This window comes from Pteropus vampyrus, unplaced genomic scaffold (assembly GCF_000151845.1).
Source record: "Pteropus vampyrus isolate Shadow unplaced genomic scaffold, Pvam_2.0 Scaffold5, whole genome shotgun sequence".
Lineage (NCBI taxonomy): Eukaryota > Metazoa > Chordata > Mammalia > Chiroptera > Pteropodidae > Pteropus > Pteropus vampyrus.
Window position 1 is genome coordinate 12,263,711 of NW_011888786.1, and position 10,114 is coordinate 12,273,824.

The 10,114-nt window shown below is 46.4% G+C and overlaps 1 protein-coding gene across 1 annotated transcript in view; it reads left to right on the plus strand.

The window, feature by feature from the left end:
- Positions 1-8,399: 8,399 nt before the first annotated feature.
- Positions 8,400-10,114, plus strand: part of PCDH7 (protocadherin 7) — a 410,853-nt gene continuing 409,138 nt past the window's right edge. The window contains exon 1 of the mRNA XM_011365973.2: positions 8,400-10,109. Coding sequence (XP_011364275.1) covers positions 9,501-10,109 — 609 coding nt within the window. The 5' untranslated portion in view covers positions 8,400-9,500. The remainder of the gene's footprint in view (positions 10,110-10,114) is intronic.

Sequence of the window (10,114 nt, forward strand, 5' to 3'; positions counted from 1 at the left end):
TGCCTCTTTAGCATCTTCTAACACCAGCAATCTGGTCCAAAATTTGTTTATTTTAGCAACATAATTATTAGCCTTAGGAAAATATCATTCAGTAGTGTTTATAAATTAGGTTATGTAAAGTCAACTGTTTTTACAGAATCGTTTATGATTTTTGAGAACTTTTGATGTCCATGTTTTACAAATTATAACTCTCTATCAATGTTCTTAATTATGACAAACAAGAACAGATTCAGGTTTTGTAGGGCCTAAAGTTTAAATAATTTGAGTTCCTCGAGAAAAAAAAATGTATAAAATATGATATAAAAAGTTAGAAAATGAATACCTATTTAAAATCATAAAAGAAGTCACAAGAAATTCTACATTTTAAAAATCTGACAAATAAAACATGAATCACAATGTCTTCCCCAAACCCATAATGTATTAACTAATTAAGGAACTTACGCATCTCTATAATATTTCTTTTTAGAATTAAGTGTGACCAACACTTCTGAAAAAAAGTTACATAGAATCAACCTGAAATTAAGACTTACAGAAGAGTGATTGAAATGGATTTTTAAAAGGTTTCAAACTGTATCAAACTTCATAAATGTGTAAATACAACATACTTCGACTTATTGAATAGTTTATGAGTTTCTTGGTAAAAGACTTGTTTCTTCAGGATATCTTCACAGCATTGGTGGATATAGGGTGTGTCATTGATGTCAAAGTGCCAGACTTTGTCAGGAAAAGATGTGTCAAATACTCTAACTTCAATACACTGGGTTGTAAAAGTCACCCAACTGCACACACAGACTGAATTGCAGTATTGCTGTATATTCGTCCCCTTAAACACAAGGACTCTGGTAAATTCTGCACTTGCACAATTTCTATTTAGAAAATGCACACACATACTCAAAAGAATAGTGTTTTTTTAAGTGTATCTTCTGCCTTATTGAACAATTCCTGACAAGAGATAATTTTTGTTTTGATTAGGCATCAATAAGAATCATATCTCTATTTGGAATTCTACATGTCCAACGATTGGAAGAACTTTTTACAGATTTGTTTCTGGCTTTGCACACATAAGCCTTAATTTCAGTCCATCACCCTTATACTAACAGGGTCTCATGCCGGCGGGGTATTCCATCACAGTAGAACCTCTAGCACTGCACCTTTGTGTCACCACAGTGAATGCTGGGCAAATTCTTGGAAGCCATTCTACAGCATGGTCATTAGCAATAACAACTGTGAAAGAAAAAGACTGAGTTCACAAAGATACATCTGAACAGAGCCCAATTAAATGTATCCCCATCTCAACTAGATACCCAAAATGTCTGAGGCTCTCTAACGCTATTTAAACAAGCATCACGGAGTAAACTGGAGTAGGGGGAAGCAGTGTTTTTAACCTATTACACTTAAAATTCTTACTCTTGCAATTTTTAAAAACACATAACTGTGCAAACATATTACTGCACTCTCACCCCCACCCAAAATCTTGAAAGAGATTGGTGCAAGTGTGAGACCCCGAAAGTTCAAGCTATATTAACATCACATTAAGTCCACCCAGGAGAGTAATTCAGAAATTGAGGAACACTGACCAGGACATCTAAAGAGAGTAATTTTTTGGCAATATTGGTTTATAGAGCTTTGGAAAATACTGTTTTATAGGGCAAAATAAAACAGAAACTAGGATACTGCTTAGTTTTAGTGATATATTTTTTAAGTTTACCATGTTTCTCTCTCACCATCTCTCGTATGTTTTCAATAAATCTGTTTGACAAGAAAGATAGAAGCAAAGCTTCTCATTTGTTAGATAAAAGAGAAGCTTTATATCAGAAGTCACTGAAAAGGCAGAGGTAGGTACTGTTTCTTCCCTCCAAATAGGCAGATATGATCAGGCTGTAGCTAACATCTGGAGAGAGAAACAAAGAAATGCTAAGAAATAGAATGATTTAGTAAAACTTTCAGTACTGAATTCAGATAGATACTGTTATTAATCACAGCTGTTAGCTTAATAATGCATCAAAACACTTAATATTTTATATATGTTAGTCAAATTAAAAGTGTCTATTTACATCTTCATGGTGGTGTTTTACCTAGTCATTTGGAGACAATGTTAAAAATCAGGAAATAAAAAGAATAACCATGGACAGTCATTATTACCTTTCCATCTCACAATGAGTCAACAATACTTTAACAAAAGTCCTGTTCAAAATGTTTGTTAAACTCTATACCACTTACTAGAAGAAAATAACTAGACTAAAGCAATTTTTAGTTTGCCAATGTTACAAATTACCAGGCACAAATTTATATAGCTTAATGAAGAACTTGCCTTGCTAATGAAACTGTATTTTTAACTATGGTTAAATAGCACACTGCTGATTTATCGGGATGTGTAGTTGAAACCCATATTGTCTATTTAGTAAACCTTTTAATCCAGCTTTACTTGGATAATTCATATAATTCACCAAATATATCCTGAAAGGGTCATTTAAAACATACTACTACTTTCCAAAGTCAGTATTGGTCTGAAGTTTATTGACAGTTTCTAGGTATTAGTCCCAAGTCAGGTTAGTAATCAGTTTGACTGATGAGTTGAACAATGGTTTCATTTGGCCATCCATGTCCCCTTGGGAAGTGAAATTACACTTTCACTCATGATTACCCAAACATAGTCAGTGGCCTCATCTAACCACAAGGGGGCCAGGAAGTGAATCCTACCCTAGGTCCACAAGCCAAAGCCAGAAATATTTGGGGAAATGTTCCAGTGATTACATTTTAAGCATCAGTATCTATCACTGGAAAATTCATTGCTGCTAAAAGAGCCAGTAGAACTCCTCTAGAAACATTCCACATTTTGTATTTTCTAAATGCAATGGGTTAAATTTGATTGAATAAAGTTTTGTACCACCTGGTATTGGTAACTAACATGAGTAGTGACCTAGTTAGCATAGGTCAACATAGTCAGAAGCTAAAACTAATAAAGCTAATTCATAATGTTTAACCATTCTTAGTATGAGCAAGGTCATTTATTTGAGTATTATATTCATACAAGCCATTATTATGAGATTTTTCCCCCCAAAAATCCTTAATATATTATCTAGCTTAGAGGTCATTATTCACAGCAGCATGTGACATATCCTGGCATGGTAGTAAAGAAATGCCAAATGTCTCAAGTTCATGCTGCAAAGGGCATTGGAATATTCAATTTTACCACAGATAGTTACAGGGAACAGCTTCAGATGGCCACAAATAACTGTTTTGACCTATCAAGGGTCTTTTTACCCAAAACTTACCTGAATTTTGCAAAATACTATATTTTCTTCCCAAGCTTAGATTTTTGCAAATGTATAGAAGTTAATGTAAAGGTGGAAAGAATCCATAAATTATTTTGTATATAAAAGGCAATGTGTTTGTCAGTTATAGTACCTGACTAGATCTTTATATTTATAGCATAAATTGTAAATCTATGCTATATTATGTATAGTTTGGCATTTAAAACTTTAGAAATCGAAAGACTCAACAATCTATGCTAAGCTTAAAGTGCAAATCATTTCTATCGTGTCATTTTAAAACCAAAAACATTCCATTTAAATTGGCATAACACAGAGCCTATCAATTCATATTTAGATAAACACTTTTAAATTATTTTCATGAGTTTCTTTTTCTCTGCAGAGTTTTTATAATGGCCTTGTCGAAATATTCTATACTATTCAATAGGTAGTATGAATCATTTTAGTTTAGTATTTAGCTTGTATTCTTATTTTATTGATATGTTATAATATATGGCTTTGCATAACATGATCTCATGATTTAAACAGCACAACTAGTTCTATTTCTTGGCTGGAGATCAATTAAATAACCACTGATGCAAGCAGTTATTACCTGCTTAAAAGGAAATCTGTGGTTTCCTTATTTAAACTGCTGAGTTTTAATGTCCATCAAAAAAGTCTGTTATTGCAATGAATAATTTAGCCATTTCAGTCTACTACACATTTTAACACTACAAGCTTGGATTTAAGTTTTCAAAATATGCCTAAAGGACAATATTTATGCATAGTTATATTTACTGTTTGAAATGAAATATGCTTAAGAGACAATCCTTTCTTATAATTATTTAGCAAAGGAAGACTAAAGAATCAAATTTACCAAAAGCAGTTGGAGAAATGATTGATCGAAAGGTTTCAAAAGCATATCTACACATTTGTAAATGGAAATAAAGGACTCTTTTAAAAAGATGAAAGGTCAATGGATTTGAAGGTGTAGGGGTGTCATTTCCTCTGTTTGTCCCTTGGTGGAGTTCTTGAGTCACTTTCTCCCTTCCCGTCAAACTGCTTTATATATTTTTTTTCCAGAAGTGGCCATCCTGTTTACTGTATTTAACCTTTTTTCCCCCTAGTATTATTGTGAATACAGAGTCTATAATAAATGAAAGCCCCCTCCCCGAGATCATATCTCCGGCAGCTACTTGTTTGCATTTTTACCCATAAACTTTTGTTGTTACTTCTCTTCCTGTTCTTTTCTTGAGGCTTTAACTGCATCATGGCCCCTGAATGCTATTTTTTCAGCTCAATCACTGAAATTTCTTAACTGCAAAGCAGTTTAGGCAAGCGAGGTGAGTAGATAAATTAAAAAAAAAACAAACAAAAAAAAAACTACCGAACTTGTAAGTTAGGGTAGGATATTCGTATAGAAAAGCTATCGTTGGCCAAGGTTTTGTTAAATGTCTATTAGAATTAGATGGTATTTCTGTAACCAACTTCATTTTTTTTATTTATTGGTTTCAAAGTGACATTTCTTTTTATTGTCTTTTAAAAAACGAAAAAAAAAAAATCCTCAACATTTCAACATTCCCTCCAGCATTTTGCTTCATACAAACGATGACATCCCATCACCCTGATAAACGCAGGGTTTAGGACACTGATCTCGTTTTCTCCAGTTCTGGCCGCCAAAGCAGCAGCACCAGCAGCGGGCTCTTTAATTTATTGCAGGCGGTTACACTTTCGATCCCATTCCTTTCTGAACCCTTTCCTCTCAGGTTGAGAAGATAAATGCAGCCTCGGGTCTGAAAAGCCGGGCGGGGTTTGCGGGTGGGAGTGAAGCCGGATATCACATTCCCTTGGTGAGGTCTGGTACCGGGGGGGATTAAGTCCCCTGGTTCCATTTAATAAAATTGCTGAGCACTTGTGACTCTGGCTCTAAGACTGCGGAAATGGGGCGGGGGTGGGGGAAACGCTTCTCGCCTTCATTCATCCTCCGCGCTGGCGGGAGGCTAGAGTTGGAGTGTCATTCTCTAGACAGGGGGCGGAAGAGGATTGGGAGCTCCGGCCGCCGCAAGGGCGCCCCGAGGTCTCCTCTTACCTCGCCCACACCCCCGCCCTCTCATTCCGTACCCTTTCCCAAGAATCGCGCCGCCAGGCAAAGCCGCTGCTGTTTCTTGGCTGCTCTGGCGGAAAGGTCGGAGCCGAGGACCGATGGGGGAGGGAGGAAAGCCAGGAGGCTTCATGGCCCTGGCAGTCAGGCCGTGCTGTTCTCCATGCCGCACACGTCGGACCCATTTCCCACGCTGGCTTGGCGCGGCAACGGAGTTGGTAGGGATGAGAATAGGGAGGGCGGGCTGGAGACTACCTCTCGCTCGCAATGAGAAAACCACTCCACTGTGAAGGACGCGCTGCATCCCCGGTCATCTGGGAAGATATTTTGCTGTGCGCTGGGGGAAAAGCTGCACACTCCTTCGCCCCTAGCAAGTGTGCGCCTGGAGAGTGCTCGCTGGGGCGGTGAGCGAATGTTTAAAGATGCGGAGGGGCTTGTTCAAGTTTATGGTGTGGTGCAGATAGAGGAAGTGCACATCGTCTCTTCCCACGCGGCTGCCTGAAGTTTACAAAATTTTAGTAAAGGCGGGGAGAGGAGCGAGTGCACTGCACCATATTGCCGCGCGTCGGAATGCACGGGCGCAAGGCCGCGGAGTAGAGAAGGCTTCTTTCTTTCTCCCTGGATCCTGGAAAAAGGGGAACCAGGTGTCGAAGGTTGTGGCTTTCTGATAAACCTGAGTTTGCCAAATATAACGGGGATTTGGCGTTACTGTCACTTAGCCGGCCGCGAAGACGCTGCGGCGCCCGCCCCCGCCCCTCGGCTCCAGACTGCGGCGGTGCGCACTGAGTCTGCGCGCGGGGCTTTTCTCGCTGATGCTGCAGATACAGTGCTGAGAGGCTCGGGTGGTGGCGGCGGCGGCGGCGGCGGCGGCGACTGGGGTGGGGGTGGACGGCGCGGGTGGGGGGCGCGGTCATGGTGGTATTGAGATCGGGTGCGGTAGTAAGGCCGGGTTCTTAGCCTGGCCGGAAAGGAGGAGCCGCTACCCCCTGAGTGCTGCTGCTTTAGCAGACTGGAAAATACGCGCCAGCTCCCTGTCACATACCACACACACTTCCACCTCCGCGCCTTTGCGATCCCGCATAGAGGGAGCTTGGAAATCTCTGCCGCCTCTCCCCCGGTTCCTGCTGGCTGCGCCCGCGCAAACAACGGCGCGCTACATCTGTTCGTAGACTTTATTGGTGTTTGTCTTGTTTAAATCATTCTGCCTCCTCACACAGGTCTCGTAAAGACTGAGTATCCACTCAACGAATTTCTTTTTTTCTCCTTTTCGCTTTAAATTTTCCTTTAAGGGGAGGTCCTTCAATGCCTGTAGATTGATCAGACGAGTTGAGGACCAGCCAAATCCCAGCAGCAGCCCCTTTTCTGTTTTGAGGTGGTAAAAATTCTCCCCAAATATCTCCTGCCCGCTTCAACCCCCTTAATCCTCGCGGGGCTCCTTCGTTTAGCCGCCGCCGAAAAAAAATTAAGAGTACAGTTCAGATAACAAAACCAGAACTGAGATCTGATGGGGCTGGCAACGTTGACCGTGATTGAAAACTGGGGGAGTTTTATGTGAGGAAATGCCGTGTACGATCAAGTGGCACAAAGTCAAAAGAAGGAAAGAAAAGGACCTAGGAACACTTCAGTACACAAAGTTGCCATTAAAGTTTATTTCCCTTTTATCCAGATAGGTGACGCTACACTTTGCCAGTTACTAAAGGCTGCAGGTTTTTTGCTCAGAAAATAATACTGAGGTTTCCAACATGTGTTTATTCCCCAGGCACGCGCGCACACACACGGTCTATCCCCACAAGCAAGCACGATGACAGGACTGCCAAGCATTTAAACAAAGACAGCACTCCCCGCCCCAGCCTCAGTCCTCCAAAGTCTACCCTCTCCCGCTCTCTGGAGTTTGATGTTCTTTCTTAACCGCTGCAGCCTATCATGGTTTCTCAAACACCAGCGTGGCTCCCGGGCCCACGCGGTTCCCTAAGCCATCGGTAACCATGCCCTAACCAAGACGCTAAATCGCAAACCCGAGACACTTGGTGGGATGGGGAACATCCTCTGAGAAAAGGGGAGAATAGGAAAGGAAAACGTTTCCTGACACCCACTTCGGCACTCTCACACACGCACTTGGCATTAGAGGAGGAATTTTACCTGCTGGAGGGAAGGAAAGCAAGACCCCCTTCTTCCCTCTCCCCCTCCCCCAGAAGGCCGTGGCTACACTTGCTGGGGAGGGGGCGGGGCAGGCTTTGGCTTAAGAGAGACTGTCTGGGACTCTGCACACTCGGAGTGGCCCCCGGAGCTGAAGCTGGGCTTTCCGGAGCGCGGCTGCTGACTAGTACTCCCTCCTGTCTCCCTCCCCCCGATATTCCTCCCTCCCTCTCTGCTAGTGTGTAGTTTCCGCGCCTCCGCTGCTATCGCCGCCGCCGCCGCCGTCGCAGCAGCAGCTTCAGGGACAAGCTTGAGCCGCGAGCGAGCCAGAGAGCTCCCAGAAGCAACCACCACTTTGGGCAAAACTTGCCGGTTTCCGACTCCCGGCTAGTGAGCAGGAGCTTCCCACTTGCCATTTGGTGTCTATGAGCTGCGGCAGCCCAAGGGGCGGCGGGAGCGCCCACACCAGACTCTCCCAGACGCGAAAGGGGACGAGACAACTGCGGAATTCACCCGCCGTGCCAGGGCACTTCCGAGGCAACAACCGACTGGCACTTTTTCTCCCCTTGGCAAACTGGCCTTTTTTTTTTTTTTTTTTTAAGATACTTGGCAGCTGTCTCTGACTCCACCTCCCCCTCCATTCTCCTCCCCAATGCCTTTGGCTTTCCTTCGGAAATCCGGACAGAATTGGGCATCTTTGTTAATTGCCTTTGGGGGAACCCAGCCGGTGGCTTTCGACCGGCCAACGTCGCCTGCGCACAGAGCCTGGTTTGCTCACCTTTGAACTGCAAAGGGATCAAGTTCTGCTCGAGTTGCCTGCATTGGGACTGGGAGAAGGAAAGGGAGCGTGCAGGAGAGAGAGTGGAAGAAGGGGAAAGGGGAAAGGAGAGGAGGGAGGAGAAGGAGGAGGGAGGAGGAGAGGGAGGGAGGGGAGGGATCGAAAGAGAGCGGAGAGGCTGCAATCTCCTCCCTGAATCGCGCACAGCGCTGCAGATCCCAGTGCTCCGACATGCGGGCCGAATGCAGGTGAGGAAAGGCACGGACTCTGCGGCTGAGAACCCAAACTTGGGCACCGCGCGGTGCGCACGGCTCAGCCTTCGCCCCCGCCGGCGAATTGCTGCTGCGGTTTCAGGCGGCGGCTTCGTGACTAATGACCTTGCGCAGAGTTGTTAAGAAAAAAAGAGAAAAGCGAGCTCTCGGGGGTGAGAAGGGACTGACTCTTTGGGCGCCCCTGAAGATGGCTCGAGCTGCTTTTTCGCGCGCGGGGGAAACCCGGACTCGGACCGCTCTGTAACGCGAGTGGTCTCCGCTGCACGGTGCCCGAAGCGACCTGACGGTGATTTTTCTTTCCGATCTGTTGACTGGCTCCCCCGCTGCCTGAGCGGAGTCAGAGTTGAGACTGGCTTGTTGCTGACCCTAGCGCCTCGTGCAGGAAGCGACTCACGTTTGTCTGGGCAGCCGGAGCAGAAGCTGGGTCTGGAGTGAGTGGCTGAAACGTGAATTGGATTCAACTCGAGTAGCAGCAGCAAAGACGAGCAGGGTTGGCAGGCGGGGGAGGCTGCAGGCTCGCTCCCCACCGCTTCTCGGCTCCACTGCCCGCCTGCCGGAGCGGTACCGGCCCCTTCCGACAGAGCCGGGACGGGAGCCCGGGATCCTCCGCCCGCTGCGGGGATGACTCCGGGGGGGCGCCGAGCCCGCGGCGCGCAGTGTCCCGTGAACTGTGAGTACTGCGACTGAACGGCGGCCGGCGAGCGGGCGATTAGCACCCATTGCATGAATTATGAAACAATAACTTTAGGAAGAAGCAGGAGGGAAAAAAAAGAAGGATCTATCGCTGGTTCTCCCTGGCCGACTCTGCACTCTGCTCTTGCCCCCTCCCTCCTCTCCCTCTCGCTTCTCCCTTTCCCGGAGAGGGGAGAGGGCTGGGAGGTGGGCTAGCGGCCGACCCCAGAGGAGGGTGGCGCGAAGGGGGCTGTGATTAGAAGGAGCAGTAGCAGCAGCAGCAGGAGAAGATGCTGAGGATGCGGACCACGGGGTGGGCGCGCGGCTGGTGCCTGGGCTGCTGTCTCCTCTTGCCGCTTTCGCTCAGCCTGGCGGCCGCCAAACAACTCCTCCGATACCGACTGGCGGAGGAGGGCCCAGCAGACGTCCGCATAGGCAACGTCGCCTCGGACCTAGGCATCGTGACCGGCTCGGGTGAGGTGACTTTCAGCCTCGAGTCAGGCTCGGAGTACCTGAAGATCGACAACCTCACGGGAGAGCTGAGCACGAGCGAGCGGCGCATCGACCGCGAGAAGCTGCCCCAGTGTCAGATGATCTTCGACGAAAACGAGTGCTTCCTGGACTTCGAAGTGTCGGTGATCGGGCCCTCGCAGAGCTGGGTGGACCTGTTCGAGGGTCGGGTCATCGTGCTCGACATCAACGACAACACGCCCACCTTCCCGTCGCCGGTGCTTACCCTCACGGTGGAGGAGAACCGGCCCGTGGGCACTCTGTACCTGCTGCCCACCGCTACCGACCGTGACTTCGGCCGCAACGGCATCGAGCGCTACGAGCTGCTCCAGGAGCCCGGGGGCGGTGGCGGCGGCGGCGAGGGCCGGCGCTCCGGGCCTGCCGACAGCGCCCC